We start from the raw sequence: 23,253 nt of genomic DNA on the forward strand, positions 1-23,253 counted from the left end.
TCAAATAGAGGCAGAGCACTTGCCTTCCTGTCCAGGCTGCAGTGCCAGCCTCTATTTTAACTCGCATGTTTTGAGAGGTGAATGAAGACCTCGCTCCCGGCTGGTAAGGGTCGTGTGCAAGTCAGCTGCCAGGGTTAAATGATGTCATGCAAATCATGAGAGGAATTGAACCCTTAATTTAATTTTTATGGTGTCTTAGTGGACCAGAAGGTGCAGAAATGCTCTTGTCTACACATGTCCCACATACAGGCCTTGAGCCTCCACTGACTCCACTGCCCAGAGCTTCTCTACTCTCCCCTGGCCAGGATTGACTCGTGATGCAGGGCATCCAGCCCACTAACCAATCTGTTGGGGGTTAATCCCTCGACTCAACAGCAACAGAACCCAATGGCTAAAATCCCCATCCCGCCCATTGAACAGTGACCACAACACCACATAACCCTGCCACAGCAACCTCTGCAAGACGTGCCGGATCATCGACATGGATGCCATCATCTCACATGAGAACACCATCCACCAGGTACACGGTACATACTCTTGCGACTCGGCCAACGTTGTCAACTTGATATGCTGCAGGCAAGGATGTCCCGAGGCATGGTACATTGGGGAGACCATGCAGATGCTACGACAACGAATGAATGAACACCGCTCGACAATCACCAGGTAGGAGTGTTCCCTTCCAGTCGGGGAATACTTCAGCAGTCAAGGGCATTCAGCCTCTGATCTTCGGGTAAGCGTTCTCCAAGGCGGCCTTCACGATACACGACAACGCAGAATCGCTGAGCAGAAACTGATAGCCAAGTTCTGCACACATGAGGACAGCCTCAACTGTGATCTTGGGTTCATGTCACACTATCTGTAACCCCCACGACTTGCCTGGGCTTGCAAAATCTCACTAACTGTCCTGGCTGGAGACAATACACACCTCTTTAACCTGTGCTTGGCCCTCTCTCCACTCACATTGTCTGTACCTTTAAGACTTGATTACCTGTAAAGACTCGCATTCCAGCCATTATCTTGTAAATTGAGTTTGTGTCTTTATATGCCCTGTTTGTGAACACAAGTCCTCACTCACCTGATGAAGGAGCTTGAGAATCCGAAAGCTAGTGCTGCCAAATAAACCTGTTGGACTTTAACCTGGTGTTGTGAGACTTTTTACTGTGCCTACCCCAGTCCAACGCCGACACCTCCACATCACTCTAACCAGCTGCAGTGCATGGCTTGGACTCAAAAAGTAAAAAGCAATAGTTAGTTGAGGACATTGCATAATGTCTCTGTTAAACGTTAATCGGATCCACTTATTACTAAAGTGCACACATGACGTTTCCAAAATGTCTATTATCGGATGGCCGGATAGGGGGTGGGACTATAAAACAAAGTAGAAAGGCTACAGGTTCACATCCATCACATCTGCGACATGACGCAAGGATCTTCCAATATGTCCTTTTCTCGAAAATATGACCTTGAGAGTCAGGGGAATTTTGAGCCATTTATGAAAGCAAATTGGTGAGTATAACCCATTGGCCCTGGGGCAAGTAGAACTTCAACACAAAAAAAAACTTGCTGTTCTTAATCAAAATCACCCTTTGACAGATTACTGCTTATTGCTATCGATCCAGAAACCCACAAGAAAGGAAATTATTATTAAGGCCATGTCATCCCTGAGCACCATTATCTGAAATAACCTGTGCACCTTGGAGTTTACAAAACTTTTTAATTTGTTAACAATTTAAATAGACCTGTTCCTTATCTGTCTGTAAGTATTAACTACAAATTTTGCCTTCTTAGATATCAATGCTTATAATCTGAAACTTCTGTTATTTGTGAATTGGAAACCAGGCTGGATTGGATAAAAATCCAACTTGCATTCATGAAATGAGGAGAAGGAACTTTGTGGAAATATTGGCAGAAGAAGCATTTTAAAACCAATGCTCACATAACAAATATTGCTTGATTTCCTCCAGGTATTAAATTAATCGTTATCTTGTCCTTTTTGAAATTGCAGCTTCTTTACTTCAGAATAGCCACATGTGACAATATTAATTACTTTCTCTGACTCATTTACACACCATATTGTTATAGGGACTGGGACTGAAAATGATGCCAACTTAAACCGCAGCTGCTTTTTTAAAAAAACCGGCTCCAACTTTCACCTTCTGAGGTGAATTCACCAAGCGTTGGATTGTCCACCCACTAATAGGGAATGTGAGCTGGGTTTAGACCGTCGTGAGACACGTTAGTTTTACCCCATTGATGATTACAAAGTGTTGTTGCAATAGTAATCCTGCTCAGTACGAGAGGGACCGCAGGTTCGGACATTTGGTGTATGTGCTTGGCTGAGGAGCCAATGGTGCGAAGCTACCATCTGTGGGATTATGACTGAACGCCTCTAAATTAGAATCCCACCTAAATTCTGAGGAATTATGAATCTTTTCAGTTCTTGGAGAAGATTTATTCTTTACATCACAGGTCCTTTCCAATATTTGCATCAATGCTAAATACTTCCACCTGCAAATTTTAAAGTGAAAGCCATAACTAGCACTGGCAGCGAAAATACACTAGGGGCGGAATTTTCCTGTCCCGCCCGCCACGGGAATAGTAGCGGGCAGGACATGGACCGTGCAAAGGTCCGTTGATCTCGGGCAGGATTTTCGGATTTGGGGCAGACAGGACTGGAAAATCCCACTCAAGATGTTTGGCCTGTGGACAATGTACCATATTAAAGGAGGTTTTACCAAAGGACAGGAGTAGAACATAGAACATAGAACATTACAGCGCAGTACAGGCCCTTCGGCCCTTGATGTTGCGCCGACCAGTGGTACCAATCTAAAGCCCCTCTAATCTACACTATTCCAATATCATCCATATGTTGATCCAATAACCACTTGAACGCTCTCAACGTTGACGAGTCCACCACTGCTGCAGGCAGGGCATTCCACACCCTTACTACTCTCTGAGTAAAGAACCTACCTCTAACATCTGTCCTATATCTCTCACCCCTCAATTTAAAGCTATGTCCCCTCATGCTAGCCAACACCATCCGAGGAAAAAGGCTCTCACTATCCACCCTATCTAATCCTCTGATCATCTTGTATGCCTCTACTAAATCACCTCTTAACCTTCTTCTCTCTAACGAAAACAACCTCAAGTCCCTCAGCCCTTCCTCATACGATTTTCCCACCATACCAGGCAACATCCTGGTAAATCTCCTCTGCACCCTTTCCAACACTCCCACATCTTTCCTATAATACGGCGACCAGAACTGTACGCAATACTCCAAATGCGGCCGCACCAGAGTTTTGTACAGTTGCAGCATGACCTCCTGGCTCCGAAACTCAATCCCTCTACCAATAAAAGCTAACACACCGTACGCCTTCTTAACAACCCTATCAACCTGGGTGCCAACTTTCAGGGATCTATGCACATGGACACCCAGATCCCTCTGTTCATCCACACTACCAAGTATCTTACCATTAGCCCAGTACTCTGTATTCCTGTTACTCCTTCCAAAGTGAATCACCTCACATTTTTCCGCATTAAACTCCATTTGCCACCTCTCAGCCCAGCTCTGCAGCTTATCTATGTCCCTCTGTAACCTGCCACTTCCCTCCGCACTGTCTACAACTCCACCGACTTTAGTGTCATCCGCAAATTTACTAATCCATCCTTCCACGCCCTCATCCAAAACAAAGTGGCCAAAACAGATCCTTGCGGTACACCACTAGTAACTGAACTCCAGGATGAATATTTCCCATCAACCACCACCCTTTGTTTTCTTACAGCGAGCCAATTCCTGATCCAAACCACTAAATCACCTCACCTGTGTAGGCCTCACACAGCCCCTTCAGCCTGTGCCCCATTAAATTAGATCATGGCCGATCTGCATCTTAACTCCAATTTTCCTCCTTTGATTCACTTACCTTAATGCCCTTAGATAAAGAAACTTGATCACTCTCAGATGTGAAATGTTTAGCTGATCTAGTCTCAACTGCATTTTGGAGCCTAAAATAGTCGGAAACTTGGAAGAACAATAGTATAATAGGGCAGGACCATCCGGCCAAAACATCATAGACATCAGCAGGACCAGAAGATCCCGCCAGCAGCCAATGGCGAGCTACCACTGCCGGCAGGAAATACACCGCGGGGGGTCAGAAAAATCCCGCCACATGTTCATTCTAGAATCGTGTATACAATTTTTGCAGTAGATAAACATTTTCAAAATAGGTTCCTGGCAGGGCAGTAATTTATACCAGAAATTTGATGTTACTTGCGATCAATCATTAGAAAAGAACTGGCATCCTCCTTCAGTGCAAGTCACAGTTTGTTTTTGATTATCGCTGAATTTGATGGGATTTAACTAAATAAAGACAAAATACAATAATATGTGGATTATATTGTTAGGATACACAGGGGAAAGGCTTTGTTTAATTAATTACTTTGAGCACCTATAAATGGGAGACATCTCAACCATGGCTCAGGGGTAGGTATCCCTTACCTCTGAGTCAGAAGGTTGTGGGTTCAAGCCCCACTCAAGAGCACATAATCCAGGCTGACACGTCAGTATGGTGCTGAGGGACTGCTGCACTGGTGGATGAGAAGTATAAATAGGGGACTGCTAGGACACTGAGATAAGAATGGAGTGTTGAGACTGAACAAAGTTAATAAACTCTCTAATAAACAAAACACAGGGTGGAATTTCCCCATATGGGGACTAAGTGTGGCACAGTGGTTAGCACTGCTGCCTCACAGCGCTCGGGTTCGATTCCAGCCTCGGGTGACTGTTTGTGTGGGGTTTGCAAGTCCTCCCTTTGTCTGCATGGGGTTCCTTCGGGTGCTCCGGTTTCCTCCCACAGTCCAAAGATGTGCAGGTTAGATGGATTGGCCATGCTAAATTGCCCCTTAGTGTGTCCCAAGATGGATAGGTTAGGGGGGTTTGTGGGGAGACGATGGCCTAGCTGTATTATAACTAGACAATTAATCCAGAAACTCAGCTAATGTTCTGGATTAGAATCCCGTCACGGCAGATGGTGGAATTTGAATTCAATAAAAAAAATCTGGAATTAAGAATCTACTGATGACCGTGAAACCATTGTCAATTGTTGGAAAAACCAATCTGGTTCACTAATGTCCCTTAGGGAAGGAAATCTGCCATCCTTACCCGGTCTGGCCTGCATGTTACTCCGGAGCCACAGCAATGTGGTTGACTCTCAACTACTCTCTGAAATGGCCCAGCAAGCTACTCAGTTCAAGGGCAATTAGGGATGGACAATAAATGTTGGCCCAGCCAACGATGCCCACATCCCATGAACGAATAAAAAAAATACGTGGGGTTACGGGGTTAAGATGGGATGCTCTCGAAGAGTCAGTGCAGACTCAATGAGCCAAATGGCCTTTTTCTGCACTGTAGGGTTTCTATAATTATAAATCCTGTGGCGGGGCGGGAATCTAGAGTGTTTCCCACTGTGGAGGCTGGTGGGAAAACATGTCAAGTCCTCTGGCCTGCACATCATTATTTACGTACCCAGGTGCTTTGCACTGTATACTGTGGTGGGGCAGGCCCGGATAGCATGTTGTCTGCTGTCCTATCCAGATGCCATATTGCAAAGGCACTTAACATCACTGACTCACTATTGAAGAAAGAAGGTGGAATTGCTGATAAAAGAAAATGGATCTTCAGGAACATTCTGAGGCTGGAAGATGAAACCCCCTCCAGGACACTGAATCTGGAAGGTCCACCTGCAGATGCTGCCCCCACCCACTGCTGTAGTGTTCTGGGCTCTAGGGTTGCTGATGGCCTCTATCCTGAATTCCGAAGGCAGCCCCAGGCATTGTTCAGATCTGTCCTGACATTGGCACGCCATGGTGTTCCCATCCCATTAGCAGACTGCAAATTAATTCCAAGCTGGCCTCCAGTGGGTTTCCGATCTACTATGGTGAACACCAACAAAAGATCCTGTGGGAAATTAACACCAGGATAAAACCAATATTCGGGCCTCCTGCCAAATTCCCCTCCCCAACTCACAACCCTACCCATCAGCGAAGCCCGGGCAGAGGCTTGGGAGAATTCCACATGCTATATCTTGGTTTCAACTTCACCAATCGGCTTGGATGCTGTTAACACAGGACGATGGAGCTAAATCTCAAGTTTTTCTCCCTTTTTACCTCCAGGGATCCCAGATGAGCTGATTGAAAAAGGCAAAGACTTGAAAAGCATCACTGAAATAGTTCAGACTGGAAATGACTTTAAAATCACAATAACAATCAGAAGTAATGCGATTCACAATGAATTTACCTTTGGGCAGGAAACTGATTTTGCAACAATAACAGGGAGCAAGATCAAGGCACAATTTGTCGACTCCACATTTGCCATAATCACAATTAGAGTCATAGAGGGTTACAGCATGGAAACAGGTCCTTCGGCCCAACTTGTCCATGCCGCCCTTTTTTTTTAAAACCCATATGCTCGTCCCAATTGCTTGCATTTTGCCCATATCCCTCTATACCCACCGTACCCATGTAGCTGTCTAAATGCTTTTTAAAAGACAAAATTGTACCGCCTCTACTACTACCTCTGGCAGCTTGTTCCAGATACTCGCCACCCTCTGTGTGAAAAAATTGCTCCTCTGGACACTTTTGTATCTCTCCACTCTCACCTTAAACCTATGCCCTCTAGTTTTAGACTCCCCGACCTTTGGGAAAAGATATTGACTATCTAGCTGATCTGTGCCCTTCATCATTTTATAGACCTTTATAAGATCACCCCTCAGCCTCCTATGCTCCAGAGAAAAAAGTCCCAGTCTATCCAGCCTCTACTTATAACTCAATCCATCAAGTCCCGGTCGCATCCTAGTAAATCTCTTCTGCACTCTTTCCAGTTTAATAATATTCTTTCTATAATAGGGTGACCAGAATTGCACACAGTATTCCAAGTGTGGCCTTACCAATGTCTTGTACAACTTCAACAAGACGTCCCAAGTCCTGTATTCAATGTTCTGACCAATGAAACCAAGCATGCTGAATGCCTTCTTTGCCACTCTGTCCACTTGTGACTCCACTTTCAAGGAGCTATGAACATGTACCCCTAAATCTCTTTGTTCTGTAACTCTCCCCAATGCCCTACCATTAACTGAGTAAGTCCTGCCCTGGTTCAATCTACCAAAATGCATCACCTCGCATTTATCTAAATTAAACTCCATCTGCCACTCGTCAGCCCACTGACCCAGTTGATCAAGATCCCGTTGCAATTGGAGATAACTTTCTTCACGTCCACTATGCCACCAATCTTGGTGTCATCTGCAAACTTACTAACCATGCCTCCTATATTCACATCCATGGAAAGAGTCCAAAGATGTGCGGGTTAGGTTGATTGGCCATGCTAAAAATTGCCCCTTAGAGTCCTGAGATGCGTAGGTTAGAGGGATTAGCGGGTAAATATGTAGGGATATGGGGGTAGGGCCTGGGTGGGATTGTGGTCGGTGCAGACTCGATGGGCCGAATGGCCTCCTTCTGCACTGTAGGGTTTCTATGATTTCTAAATCATTAATATAAATGACAAATAACAGTGGACCCAGCACTGATCCCTAAGGGACACTGCTGGTCACAGGCCTCCAGTGTGAAAAACAACCCTCTACAACTACCCTCTGGCTTCTGTCAAGAAGCCAATTTTGTATCCATTTAGATACCTCACCCTAGATCCTGTGAGATTTAACCTTATGCAGCAACCTACCGGATGTATTCCCTCTCAGTATGGATGTGATGTTTTCCTGATCAAAAGTGCAACTCCCCCTCCTCTCTTACCTCCTGTTCTTTCATGTGCATTTTGTCAAAGGCCTTGCTAAATTCCATATAGACAACATCAACTGCACTGCCCTCATCTATCTTCTTGGTTACCCCTTCAAAAAATTCAGTCAAATTTGTGAGACATGATTTTCCACTCACAAAGCCATGCTGACTGTCCCTAATCAATCCTTGCGTCTCTAAATGCCTGTAGATCCTGTCTCTCAAAATACCTTCCAACAACTTACCCACCACTGATGTGAGGCTCACTGGCCTTAGTTCCCAGGCTTTTCCCTGCAGCCGTTTTTAAACAAAGGCACATTTGCCACCCTCCAATCTTCAGGCACTGCACCTGTGACTATCGATAATTCAAATATCTCTGCTAGGGGACCTGCAATTTTCTCTCTAGCCTCCACAATGTCCTGGGATACAAAGATCGAGGGATTTATCTACCTTGATGCGCTTTAAGACTTCCAGCACTTCCTTCTCTGTAATATGTACACTCCTCAAGACATCACTATTTATTTCCCCCAGTTCCCTAACATCCATGCTTTTCTCAACAGTAAATATTGATGAGAAATATTAATTTAGGATCTCACCCATCCCTTGTGGATCCACACGTAGATTACTTTGTTGATCCTTAAGCGGCCCTACTCTCTCCCTTGTGACTCTTTTGCTCTTTATGTATTTGTAGAAGCTCTTTGGATTCTCCTTTGGCTTATCTGCCAAAACAATCTCGTGTCCCCTTTTTGCCCTCCTGATTTCTCTCTTAACTCTACTCCTACACCCCCTATACTCTTCAAGGGATTCACTTCATCCCAGCTGCCTATGCATGTCATGTGCCTCTTTCTTCTTCTTGACCAGGGCCTCAATATTCCGAGTCATCCAGGATCCCCTACTTCTGCCAGCCTTGCCCTTCACTCTAAGAGGAATGTGCTTAACCTGAACTCTGGTTAACACACTTTTGAAAGCCTCCCACTTACCAGACGTCCGTTTGCCTTCCCACAGACTGCCCCACTTAACTTTTGAAAGTTCCTGCCTGAAACCATCAAAATTGATCTTGCCCCAATTTAGAATTTTAACTTTTGGGCCAGACCTATCATTCTCCATGGCTATCTTAAAACTAATAGAATTATGGTCACTGGTCCCAAAGTGATCCCTCACTAACACTTCTGTCACCTGCCCTTCCTTATTTCCCAAGAGGAGGTCAAGTTTTGCCCCCTGTCTAGTCGGGCCATACACATACTGAATGAGAAATTCCTCCTGAATACACTCAACAAATTTCTCTCCATCCAACCCTCTAATACTATGGCTGTCCCAGTCAATGTTGGGAAAGTTAAAATCTCCTTCTATTACTACCCTATTTATCTTGGAGCTATCTGTAATCTCCTTACATATTTGCTCCTCAATTTCCCGCCAACTATTTGGGGGCCTATAATGCAACCTTATCAAAGTGATTTCCCCCTTCTTATTTCTCAGTTCTACCCATACAGACTCAGTGGCTAAACCCTCGGATGTATTCCCTCTCAGTATGGCTGTGATGTTTTCCTGATCAAAAGTGCAACTCCCCCTCCTCTCTTACCTCCTGTTCTATCTTTCCTATAGCATCTGTACCCTGGAACATTGAGCTGCCAATCCTGTCCCTCCCTTAACCATGTTTCAGTAATTGCTATAATATCCCAGTCCCACATACCCATCCATGCCCTGTGTTCGTCTGCCTTGCCCGTCACAGAGAAAATATTTCCTTCATGTTCGACAGTTTACCAAAGGGTTTACAATCTCATAAACAAATAATCCACCATGGTTTTCACAAAAGGATCCAGAGGGGCAATTCTTTCACACAGAGAGTGGTGAGTGTCTGGAACGAACTGCCAGAGGTAGTAGTAGAGGCAGGTACAATTTTGTCTTTTAAAAAGCATTTAGACAGTTACATGGGTAAGATGGGTATCGAGAGATATGAACCAAACGCAGGCAATTGGGACTAGCTTAGTGGTTAAAAAGGGTGGCATGGACAAGCTGGGCCAAAGGGCCTGTTTCGATGCTTTAAACCTCTATGACTCTATTATCACTTTACATATTTTTTAACTGTGTCATATGGTCCAAAGGGCAAACATTACTCCAATATTCTTTTCATTCCAATACTAAATTTGGCTGTAAAGTATTTTGTGATGTCCTGAGTTCATGAAAGGTGCTATGTAAATGCACTTCTTTACTTTTATTCACTACCTATATCAAATTTTGATATTCATCCGCTAGTTTATACTGTAGAATAACCTTTACCTCATAATCTTCCTGCAAATTGTTATATGAGTATATAAAACACAAAAGGAAACCATGAATAAATACACAAAAGTATGTTTGCTGGGAGAGTGAAGGACAGTGAAAGATAACGATGGAGCATCCAAGCTTTTTCCATTTCCGGCACCATTCTCTGGCTGCTCAGTTGTTTGAGAGAGTTTGTCCTCCGTGCGACATTTTCTATAGTTTCTTGCCTCCTGGCAACTTTAATAACTTCTCCTCCTTATCGGTGGGACACAAGAGCATCAAGTCTGCAGGCACTCTCCGCCATTTAATCTTCCCGATAGATTAGAAAGACCCAGGTCCTCAAGACACAAGAGTTCAGTGGCTTCTGTGTTGACAACCCTCGCCAGCACAAGCGGATGAGCTTTATCAGAAGTAATTGGAGTTAGTGAGCAGAAGATCTGACATTTGGAACAAGCCTCGGCCATTCAGCCAGAGTCAAATCGATATTTCAGACCCACCAATTATTCAAATTATCAAAATAATTTTGATGTCCTAAAAGATCTAAGTGTGGATAAACAATTATGTTCTCCTCAATTTTCTAAATAGTTTTGTGGTTTCATAAAGGCTCAGCCTGACAGAATGCATGTAAATTCTCAGACATCTACACCTGGCATATTTTATGACTTTGAAATTATTTTGAAAATCATCTGGGCCGCAGCTGTGTGTATGTCAGAAATCCCTGATCATGGAGTGTCAGGATGTAGGAACAAAAGACGGTCCCATAACATCCCTCAAGCTTGTGTAGCCAGACAGTTAGATCATGGCTAATCTCTGAGCTAAAACGTTAAACATTTATGACACAGAGGAGGGCCGCTCGGCACATCAAGCCTATCCAGACCCAGAGCTAATCCCACTTTCCAGCTCTTGATCCGAAGCCTCCTGGGTTACAACGCGTCAAGTGGTATCTGATGCGCGATTGATTCACACGGGAGGCTAGGACGTACCCGGGAATAAAGGCTTTTATTCACAACAAAATTGGAGCACACTACTTAACAATACTATCCCAGACTAAGGGCTACTAGGAAGTAGCAGTGACCTTTATACTCCTGTAAGAAGGCGGAGCCTAACGGAGTGTACCACATAAACAATGATAACAGGTGGAACACCCCAACCCTAACCCCAACAGTAACAAGAGTAACATATGTACAAGTATCCATAGTGGTAACCATCTATGGTTCACCACAGTATCCAGGTCTCTTTGAATGTGATGAGTGTTTCTGCCTCTGTCAGCTTCTCAGGCAGTGAGTTCCAGACCCCCTTCACCCTCTGGATGAAATAGTTTCTCCTCACCTTCCTTTTACTTCTTCTGCCAGTTATTTAAAATCTATGCCCCTAGTTACTGACCTTTCCGTTCGGGGAAATCAGTCCAACCATCCAACCCATCTAGAATTTATTGCAAAAATCTCAAGGACTGTGGCTGTATATGGAGAAATCCCTGTTCAAGGAGTAAAGGAAAGCAGGAACAAAATAAGGCCAGTCAGCCCCTCAAGCCTGTTCCATCATATCATAAATTGTATAATCTCTCCTCTTTTCCGAAGAAAACAATCCCACCTTATCTGTAATGTATTCATTGATTTGCTGTGTATCTTTTATATCTGACTTATCTCAGAGCAATGTAGAGGTAACAATAGTTCTAAATCTACAACATGTTTATTTACAGTACTTTAAAATATCTTAGTAATCACAAAGGATTTCTACACACACCTGATCTGAGCTCAGATTCTGAAGCCTTCTGAATGACGTCAGATACATAGCTCCCAAGCTCCACCTGCAGTCTTAAGCAATTAAGCACAGTGAACATGGATCAGTGAACAGACTAATACAATCAAAAATAGATCAATTAAACCATTGAACACTATGGGGCAAATATTCCTGTCCCACCCACCATGGGAATCGTAATGGGTGAGGGGCAGACTATGGAAAGGTCCATTGACCTTAGGCATGATTTTCTGGTTTCAGAGCGAGCACAGCTGGAATTTTGCTGGATGCTTTGATTATTAGAAATTAAAGGGGGCCCAGATTGTTTTACTGGAAAGAAGGTGCATGGCATTTACACTTGGTAACAATGGCAGCAGCCTGTGTGCCAACAATGAATAGATCATGAATTCCAAAGTCCCAGAAAAATGTTGAGAATGTCAGCATGTGAACAGTCACCCTTTAAACTGACCATTTCCTTCCAAGATAAATGAGAGTTGTGGGTTCAAGAACGGTTATTCAACATTTCTACCTAGATATAAAGCCCATGTGATTCCGGTTGCAAAGGAGATGGATTTTAAGAAGGGGTAAGTCTTGGATATCCCTGGAAACTCACAGAAAAATTTAGTCTGCCAGGATCCAGGAGAGAGAGGGCAGCTCTCGGCAGAAAGACACTTTGGTTTACCATACAGGAATGCAGATGGGAGCTCAAGCTCGGATTTAAAAGACAAAATTCATGAGGAGTCAAAATGAGGCTGGAAGATTTGCAGTGGAGGGAGAATTTCCAAGGGGGGAGAAACACATTGTGAAAGATAGTTCTGAATTTAAAAGTTCTCAGGCTAAGAAAGGAAAAGAACAGAAGCAAACCTCTGGAGGTAAGAATCACCTTGGACTGACTCCAAGTGAATTGAGTGTCTACTCACAGTGTATATCTGTGAAGTGTGTTTTCACTTGTGCTAAGGCATAAATGGGATTTTTTTTGATTTCAGGGATAAGTTGCTTACAAAAAAGTGGGGTTCAGTTGGGGTGAGGGAGTTGGTAGTTCAATGGATCCCACAAGAGTCGGAAACATGTGTGTGGGGTGATTTAATTAGGCAGGAGGCGAAATTTCGAACATCAAATCACGTGTCATCCTTTCACCTGTTAACTGGAAGTTCAGATTTATTTTTTTAAGTTATCAGATTTTGCTGAGATTATAGCAAATTCCACATGTATATTAAAGAGCAGATATGAAGCTTTACTTTTGTTCTGTTTTGTTTCAGTCTGTGTGAACATGGATGGTGCAAACAAATTCATTGTCAAGCTAAATTCAGTAACATCCGTCTCTGAGCTGAGCGAAAACAAATTGCTTGATGTAAGTACTTCTTCATTCGTTTCACTAAGAAACTAATTCCTGTTGTGTCAGCTCCTCAGTCTTAATGATTGCACACTGAGTAGAAACTTTTAAAGTACCAAAGAACTTGGCAAGTTACCAATTCAAACCCGGTTTTAAGTTTCATACCTCTATATATTGCCCTCTCACAGTTTTGTGGCAGTACTCAGTTTCCGCTGCCTCTGTCTGAAACATTGAAGCAAGGTGCTCACTGAATCAGCTGATGGATGAAGAAATAGGGAGGAATTTTCTCTTTTATTGATGTGTCGTGTCAGGCGGGAAAGGCAATGTATAACCCGCTGGCCTGACTGCTGACTTTTCCGGCCATATTTCTGGACACATTTCAGAAGAAATCCTGGAGGCGGATCCCAAGACCCAAAGTGAGATGAGCTTTGAATCTTGGCCCCTAACAGATCATTTAAAGGGCGCTCCAATCTGAAAGCAATAAAAATAACAATAGAAAGACAAATAGCCTACAGCCCATGGATCAGAAACCCCCTTCCCCCCCCCCCCCTCCCCCCCCACAGACTGGGATCTCCCCTCCTCCCGCAGGGAACACCCTCCCCAAACATCCCCACGCACTCCGGACATTCTCTCTTCCACCTTTTCCCATTGGGAAAAAGACACAAAAGCCTGAGGTCTCATACCAACCGACTCAAGAACAGCTTCTTCCCTGCTGCCATCAGACTTTTGAATGGACCTACCTCGCATTAAGTTGATCTTTCTCTACACCCTAGCTATGACTGTAACACTATATTCTGCACTGTCTCCTTTCCTTCTCTATGAACGATATGCTTTGTCTGTATAGCGCGCAAGAAACAATACTTTTCACTGTATCCCAATACATGTGACAATAATAAATCAAATTAAATCAAAGGAAGCCTCCTTAGCAATGCCCAGGCACTGCGCCCTGCCAAGATATTGCCAAGGTACTGCTCAGGCATCACTCTCTCCCACCTCCCTGGAGTCTGTACTCATCCGTGTCCCCCCTGCAGGGATTGTTGCTGGGTTTCCGTTTATCAAAACCTATTGTCAACCCCGCCGATGTGGCATCCTTGTGGGGGCGGTGTGTGTGTGTTGGGGGGGGGGGGAGGTGATGATACAGCGGGGAAGACTGCTAATGGTATTTTAATGTATGGTAATGGAGTTCCCGACCTTCCATGGAGGGAATCCCATTACGTCATTAGTGGGGAGTGGGGGGGGTGGGGTCAATCAAGGGGGGAAATCCCACTGCTGTGAAAACCCTGGGCCCTGTCACCATGGATGGGAAATCCCCACCCCCCCCCCCCCAACCCCATTCACTTTACCAAATGCTTTCTCAGAGTGCATAATGACATAATTTTCAAAAGTAATCACAAATATCTGAAAAATACCCAGGCCGTGGCTAATATTAACTCGGGAGATAAAACGTTTCATTGAATACTCTGATTAAACATCTTGAAATGAAGAAATACAGAAATTCTGGAACATGGCCACCAATCTGGCAATTTTAAATGGAGCATAGATAATGTTAGCAAAGGGAATTTGTGCTACACTACAGTGGAAATTGTCTTCAAGATTACCTTTATAGAGAACAGCCTCTTTGTAGTTTGCAGTTGCCACCTAATGTGACATAAAATGTATTCATTATTCAAACTTGAACCTGCTTTAGTGAACGCTAGATATTCATAAGGAGTACTTGATAATAATCCGAAATGTCCTCTATTCAGAGGTTTCACAGCAATTCCCAAATATCATTTTTTCTATTTAGAAAAACATTCAGCAAAAAATATATTTTTGTTCTTTCAGATACTCACTATTGGCGATATCACCCACAAGAGAATCAGTGAAAGAATTTAGGTAGGCTGCTCCATCATTAGTGTCTCAGTCCTGAGTTGCTTCAAATAAAGCAAGCATACAACAATAAAGTTGTCGCATTGGTCAATTTTGTAAAAGAACAAACCAATGAGTTACATCAGAGTGGTCACTTACATTACCCTTGAGTGACAGTAACAAAGGGTGGAAATAGCAATGGCACATTCTCCCCGTTTCTGCATGGCTTTCCTCTGGGTGCTCCGATTTCCTCCCACAGTCCAAAGGTGTGCGGGTTAGATGGATTGGCCATGCTAAATTGCCCCTTAGTGTCAGGGAAACTAGCTAGGGTAAATGCATGGGGATAGGACCTAGGTGGGATTGTGGTTGGTGCAGACTCGATGGGCCAAACGACCCCCTTCTGCACTGTAGGATTCTATGTCTACGTTCTATGGCCTAGTGGTATTATCACTAGACTATTCATCCAGAAACTCAGCTCATGTTCTGAAGACCCGCATTTGAATCCCACCATGGCGGAATTTGAATTCAATAAAAAAATAGCTGGAATTAAGAATCTACTGATGACCATGAACCCATTATTCATTGTCAGAAAAACCCATCTGGTTCACTAATGTCCCTTTAGGGAAGGGAATCGGCTGTCCTTACCTGGTCTGGCCAATATATGACTCCAGAGCCACAGCAATGTGGTTGACTCTCAACTGCCCTCCAAGGGCAACTAGGGATGGGCAATAAATGCTGGCCAGCCAATGACGTTCAGGTCCCATGAATGAATAAAACCTATGATATGGAGATGCCGACGTTGGACTGGGGTGGGCACAGTAAGAAGTCTCACAACACCAGGTTAAAGTCCGACGGGTTTATTTGGTAGCACGAGCTTTTGGAGCGCTGCCCCTTCATCAGGTGAACCTGATGGTTCCCGTTTATCAAAAGCTATTGTAAACCCCGCCTATGTGGCATCCTTGTGGAGAGGGGGGGGTGGGGGTGGGGGGGGGGGGGGTGATGATACAGCGGGGAAGCCTGGGAAGCCTCCATGGTATTCCCCCTTTCCCCCCTTGATTGACTCTACCCCCAGCTCTCCCCCCCCCCCCCCCCACCCTTCTCCCCCTCCATTGAAGGTCGGGAACTCCATTGCCTTACATTTAAATACCATCAGCAGGCTTCCCCGCTGTATCATCACACCACCTCCCCCCCCCCCACCCCCAACAAGGATGCCACATCAGCAGGGTTTACAGGGTTTAGCTTTTGATAAACAGGAACCCAGCAAACAAAATAAACCTGTTCAACTTTAACCTGGTGTTGTGAAAAAAAAAATCGATACTTAACTGCAATCACAGTGGTGCAAACTGATCAGTTTTCATCTCTGGAGATCAGAGTTCTGATGTGTCGGGTGAGGGAGGAAAGAGAGAGGAAGAACAGGGCAGTTGGTAAGGAAAAGAGAAAGTAAAGAGAGCAATGAAAATAGGAAATGAGGATAGAAAAGCAGGCTGGAGTCAAAAGGAGAGAAAGATCGAAATTCCTTTCACTCTGATTATTTAGATCTCTAGTTCATACTCCTGCCCAAATGTCTTTGCTCCTGTCACAACAACACAATGACAGTACCATCTCACCTTTATATCCATCCACTGCCCTAATGAAGATGATAGCTGTCACTTATGGAAAATGGAACACTTTTCAGAATTTGGTGATAAATGTTAGCATTAAGCACACCCTCACTATGCTACTGAACAATGCACTCCCTCAGCTTAGTAATGCATCTTTTAAGTTTAAGATTACTTATTAGTGTCACAAGTAGGCTTACATTAACACTGCAATGAAGTTACTGTGAAAATTGTCCAGTCACAACACTCCGGAGCCTGTTCGGGTACACTGAGGGAGAATTTTAGCATGGTCAATGCACCTAACCAGCACGTCTTTTAGACTGTGGGAGGAAACCGGAGCACCCGGAGGAAACCCACGCAGACACGCGGAGAAAGTAGACAGTGACCCAAGACGAGAATCGAACCCGGGCCCCTGGCGCTGTGAGGCAACAGTGCTAACCACTGTGCTACCCTTTTATTTAAACTGTAGATGTGTGTCCACTCACACTGCTGTGATTTTTTTTTCATCTCCAACAGAAGGCCCCTTTGTAAATTCTCTCTGAGACACTGATGACTTTTTTTTTTGTGCTGTGGGCCCAGACCCATCAAAAACAGAGCTGGGATTCTAAACATAACCATTTACAGTAAGGGAGGAAAGAGATTTTCATCTCACCAGTCTTGTCTTGCTCCAAACCCACTGTCCGAAAATAAAACATCTCACATGACCCATCAAAGAGACATCCAGCAGAGAAACAACAAAATATAAAAAAATCAGAGTGTGAAGACCAATGTCATTCCTGGGGGAGAATCTGACCAAAAAAATCCTAAGGGCCAAACGAGTGTGAAAACAGGAGAGAGTGGCACCCATTTTTTTGGTGAGCTCTCAGACACGACTTATGCCACTTAGTGCAAAAAAAGGGGCAAAGTGTGATTCACGCCAGTACGGGAGTGAACAGTGTCTATTCAGCTGGAAAATTGGTTGCTGACAGCGAGAGTGTGCCATTGCACATGAGCTGATCTCTCCGTGTTCTGTGTACAATTGTACAATTAAACAACTCACTGGATGGAGGAGCCCAGCACATCAGTGCAAAAGATAAGGCTGAAGTATTCGCAGCAATCTTCAGCCAGAAAGTGTCGAGTGGATGATCCACCTCAGCTCCTCCAGTGATCTCCAGCCCCCAGCCAATTCAATTCACTCCACATGATATCAAGAAACAGTTGGAGGCACTGGATACTGCAAAGGCAATGGGCCCTAATAACATTCTGGCAATAGTACTGAAGATTTGTGCTCCAGAACTTGCCGCGTCCATGAGCCAGGTTCTTCCAGTACAGTTACAACACTGGCGAGTACCCAACAATATGGAAAATTGCCCAGGTATGTCCTATACACAAAAAGCAGGACAAAACCAACCTGGCCAATTACCACCCAATCAGTCCATTCTCAATCATCAGTAAAGTGATGGAAGGGGTCATCAACAACACTATCAAGCAGCACCTGCTCAGCAATAACCTGCTCAGTGATGCCCAGTTTGGGTTTTGCCAGGGTCATTCAGCTCTTGACCTCATTACAGTCTTGGCTCAAACATGGACAAAAGAGCTGAATTCGAGAAGTGAGGCAAGCGTGACAGCCCTTGATATCAAGGCCGCATTCAACCGAGTGGGTATCAAGGAGCTGTAGCGAAATTGGAAATCATAGAAACCCTACAGTGCAGAAGGAGGCCATTCGGCCCATCGAGTCTGCACCGACCACAATCCCACCCTACCCCCACATATTTACCCGCTAATCCCTCTAATCTACGCATTTTAGGATTCTAAGGGGCAATTTTTAACCGGGCCAATCAACCTAACCCGCACATCTTTGGACTGTGGGAGGAAACCGGAGCACCCGGAGGAAACCCACATAGACACGAGGAGAATGTGCAAACTCCACACAGACAGTGACCCGAGCCGGGAATCGAACCCGGGACCCTGGAGCTGTGAAGCAGCAGTGCTAACCACTGCGCTACCGTGCCGCCCTAATTGGAATTGGAATCAATGGGGGCAAACTCTCCGCTGGTTGGGGTCATACCTGGTACACAGGAAGATGGTTGTGGTTGTGGAGTGTCAGTCATCTCAGCTCCAGGACATCTCTGCAGGAGTCCCTCAGGGTAGTGTCCTAGGCCCAACAATCTTCAGCTGCTTCATCAATGACCTTCCCTCCATCATAAAGTCAGAAGTGGGGACGTTCGCCGATGATTGCACAATGTTCAGCACCATTCGCAACTCCTCAGATACTGAAGCAGTCCATGTCCAAATGCAACAAGATCTGGACAATATCCAGGCTTGGGCTGACAAGTGGCAAGTAACATTCGTGCCACACAAATGCCAGGCAATGACCATCACCAATAAGAGACACTCTAACCACTGCCCCTTGACATTCAATGGCGTAACCATCACTGAATCCCCCACTGTCAACATCCTTGGGGTTACCATTGACCAGAAAATCAACTGGACTCACCACATAAACACAGTGGCTACAAGAGCAGGGCAGAGGCTAGGAATAGTGCGGCAAATAACTCACCTCCTGACACCCCAGAACCTGTCCACCATCTACAAGGCACAAATCAGGAGTGTGATGGAGTACTCCCCACTTGCCTGGATGGGTGCAGCTCCAACAACACTGAAGAAGCTTGACACCATCCAGGACAAAGCAGCCCACTTGATTGACACCACATCTACAAACATTCAATCCTTTTACCACCGATGCTCAGTAGCAAGATGCAATGCAGCAATTCACCAAAGATCCTCAGACAGCACCTTCCAAACCCACGACCACTTCCATCTAGAAGGACAAGGGCAGCAGATACATGGGAACACCACCACCTGCAAGTTCCCCTCCAAGCCACTCGCTACCCTGACTTGGAAATATATCACTGTTCCTTCAAGTCACTGGATCAAAATCCTGGAATTCCCTCCCTAATGGCATTGTGGCTCAACCCACAGCACATGGACTGCAGTGTTTCAAGAAGGCAGCTCACCACCACCTTCTCAATGGCAACTAGAGATGGGCAATAAATGCTGGCCAGCCAGTGACAGCCATGTCCCACGAATGAATAAAAAAAAGTGTACACAGAACAAAAAGATCTGTCACTCCCCCCAACTCCCTGGCCCGCTGCACCCCCCCTCCCCACCTGAACATTGCCCCCCCCCCCCCACCCCCGATCACTGGCTTCCCTTGCCCATTGCTGGTCTGATACCTCCCCCACCCCATCCCGGATGATCGCTGCCCTGATACCAATCCTTCTCCCGGCTGCCCCACCCCCCCCCCACCGGATGATCGCTGCCCTGATACCAACCCCTCTCCCGGCTGCCCCACCCCCTTCCCCCCCACACCGGATGATCGCTGCCCTGATACCCACCCCTCTCCCGGCTGCCCCACCCCCCTCACCCCCCCACCGGATGATCGCTGCCCTGATACCAACCCCTCTCCCGGCTGCCCCACCCCCCTCCCCCCCCCCCACCGGATGATCGCTGCCCTGATACCAACCCCTCTCCCGGCTGATTGCTGCTCCGATACCCACCTGCCAATTGCTGCCCAGCCGAACTACGATTCCAGGCTCTGCAGCTCCCAACACCCCCCCCCTCCTCCCCCCCTCCCCCCACCCCACCAGCCTCACCTTAGCCTCGCCCACGACTGGCCCCACCTGCTCCCTTGGCCCTGCTCCTCAGCACTGACCAGTGCCTGGTGGGCACTGCGAGGGCGCCAGGCTGGAACTGTCAGGGTACCAGGCTAGCACTGGCAGCGTACCAGCCTGGCACTGCCAGGGTCCCAAGGAGCACTGTCCCTCCTGCCCCCGACCATCCAGGGGGCCACAATGGCCTCTGGTCCCACCGGCAAGGCCATCACATCGGGTCCCTATTGTTGGGTGACCATACATGATCCTCGCCAGTAAGGACCTCCAACGGCTAGGCCACCAAGGCAAGTGAACCCAGACGATAGGGACTCACGCTCATGATGATATATTTAAGTAAGAATTTAACCCATCCCAGGCGCAATGCTGATTTCACTGGTTTCAGAGTGTCGGTAAGATCGTGAAAGGCGAGAAACCGGGCGCAAAGTTGTTTTTTTTGCCTCGCTAGCGCTCTGACCGGCTCACAACACCGGTCAACCGATGGACGAGCCGGTAAGATCGGCCCCCTTCACAGAGTGGGCAATAATCCATCTAACAAAAGTTTTGAGAAACATGTGCCTGCCCAATTCTGCAATGATCGAGCCTCTGTCACACAGTCCCTCTTCATACTTATTTAGTTTAAATAAATCATTGGACAATTATTGACAAAGAAGGGCTATCACCTAGTCACCATTTTCTATTGTCCATATTTGACTTGACAAAATCTTGGATTTGTGGACTGCTTTCCTGGAATCAGATAGTTCAGCAGGACTGAAAGGGCAAAGATGGAGTATAGATGTATATAGATGTATATGGGTGTATATTATTCCAGAAGATTGTATTCAGAGATTAAATCTATGGAGAAAGAGTACTTTTGAGCAAAATATTTTAGAATTTGCTTTCTGAGTGTTCTAAGTTCCAATCGAATTCCTGTATTCTGACCTCCACTCCTCCAGTGTAAATTATAGAACCAATAGTGCATTCAACATTAACATTGAAGAGGATTTATTGCCTCATTTCGGAATTAGAGCAGCTTTGCTGCAGGCCCACTTTTTTGCCAAGATTGGAACTATTTGATCTGTGCCCCAGCTGCTTAAGCTTTATACATCTCTTGATATCTGGATTCACATGTACCATCTAGCACTTCAGCTAACTGCTATCATTCTGGTCAAATAGAACAAACCCCAACCCGGGCCTACGTTATGGGCAGCATTTTGCACTCTGTGGCTGAGCCGAGAAAACCGGCGTGCAGCTTTCCAGCTGCACAGCCGAGATTTCTCTCCAGATTCTACGGCACTCTTTTCACAGATAATCTGGAAGTGTGGTTTTTGCCATCATGCTGGTGGGGTGGGTAGAGCCAGCAAAACCGGCTCCATAGAGATTGGGGAGCTGTTTTTAAAGAGCGCCCCAAGGTGCACTGTAAAGAATATTCCAACCCCTCCCCCCACCAAAGTTAAGGGGAACAACCCCCACAAGCAGCAGAGCAACCCCTGTGCCTCATTGAAATGGTGACCCTCCTCGCAAGCACTGGAGTAACTGCACCTCGCTCCACGGATAAGGGGAACCACCCCCATGAAGCTCCCCAGAGGGCCCACTGCTGGCACTGTCCCCTGGCAGGTAGACACTGCGAGGTTGGCATGGCCAGGTTGGCATAGACAGGTTGAAAGTGCCTTGCTGGCACTGCCAGGGTAGTACTGCCAGTGTGGCACTGCCAAAGTGGCACTGCCAGGGTGGCACTGCTAGGGTGGCACTGCCAGGGTGGCACTGCCAGAGCACTGCCGGGGCATTTCCCTCTCCCCCGGGGTCTATGCTTACTTTTATGCCCCTGGCAGGTTTCCCTCAACTGTTTGACATTTCGCAAAAGCAGCTGCAAACTTCAATGTGACGTCACATTGATGAAGAGGGAATTCTTAACGTAGAGGGAACATATGGCAGAGAAGTCCGATAATTATCTTTAAATGAGGTTCCCTCCCTTTCTGAAAACCAGAAAATGAGATCTTTCTGGCCAGAATCTTGTTTTCCAATTCTTGCAAAATTTTATGCCCACATCTCCATTTGTGCTCAGAGCTAACATGGGCACAAAATCATCCCCTGTGTTACCTCTATTGACCATTTGATATGCCATATCACTTGAGTTCATTCAGGTTTTGGCAACACTTTGATCTTCAACACTGCCATATAATCACCTTTAACGTAAGATACTTAACCATCTAATAATCCATAATGTGTACGGTTGCTATTCAAATGCAATAATGATGGATAATTCCATATTAATAAATAAAGTGCCATTGTGTATTTTCTGTTAATAACTGAATATTAAATTAAAGAAACACTTTTTATTGTAAATATGTGTTTCAACATCAACACATCAATGCAATTTGTGTCAAACCATATAATTGCACTGGAAAATGACGTGCCACTTACAAGTGACAAGATGACAATTGCCATCCCATCAGTTTACTCTCGATCATCAGTAAAGTGATGGAAGGGGTCATCAACAGCGCTGTCAAGCTGCACTTACTCAACCTGCTCACGGATGCTCAGATTGGGTTCTGCCAAGGTCACTCAGCACCTGACCTCATTAAAGCCTTGGATCAAACATCCACACAAGAGCTGAATGCCAGAGGTGAGATGAGAGTGACAACCCTTGACATCAACGTAGCATTTGACCATTTGGTATCAAGGAGCCCTAGCAAAATTAGAGGCAATGGGAATCAGGGAGAAACCCCTCCGCTGGTTGGAGTGATACCTGGCACAAAGGAAGATGATTGTGGTGATTGGACGTCAATCATCTCAGCTCCAGGACATCACTGCAGGAGTTCCTCAGGGTAGTGTCCTAGGCCCAACCACCTTCAGCTGCTTCATCAATGACTTTCCTTCCATCATTAGGTCAGAAGTGGGGATGTTCACTGATGACTGCACAATGTTCAGAATCATTTGTGAAGCCGCAGGTACTGAAATAATCCATGTTCAAATGCAGCAAGACAATATCGAGACTGACAAGGGTCAAGTAACATTTATGCCACAAAAATGCGAGGCAATGACCATCTCCAACAAGAGAGGATCT

General features: G+C 45.6%; 1 protein-coding gene across 1 annotated transcript; it reads left to right on the plus strand.

Annotated features, from left to right (window-relative positions):
- Window positions 1-1,438: 1,438 nt before the first annotated feature.
- On the plus strand, window positions 1,439-14,986 carry LOC144501640 (fatty acid-binding protein 1, liver-like). Its single transcript, XM_078225542.1, has 5 exons — window positions 1,439-1,498; window positions 4,510-4,516; window positions 6,169-6,343; window positions 13,039-13,129; window positions 14,936-14,986. Exons 1-5 carry the CDS (start codon window positions 1,439-1,441, stop codon window positions 14,984-14,986), a joined length of 384 nt encoding a protein of 127 aa, XP_078081668.1.
- The last annotated feature ends 8,267 nt before the right edge of the window (window positions 14,987-23,253 follow it).

This window comes from Mustelus asterias, chromosome 12 (genome assembly GCF_964213995.1).
Source record: "Mustelus asterias chromosome 12, sMusAst1.hap1.1, whole genome shotgun sequence".
NCBI classification, from domain to species: Eukaryota; Metazoa; Chordata; class Chondrichthyes; order Carcharhiniformes; family Triakidae; genus Mustelus; species Mustelus asterias.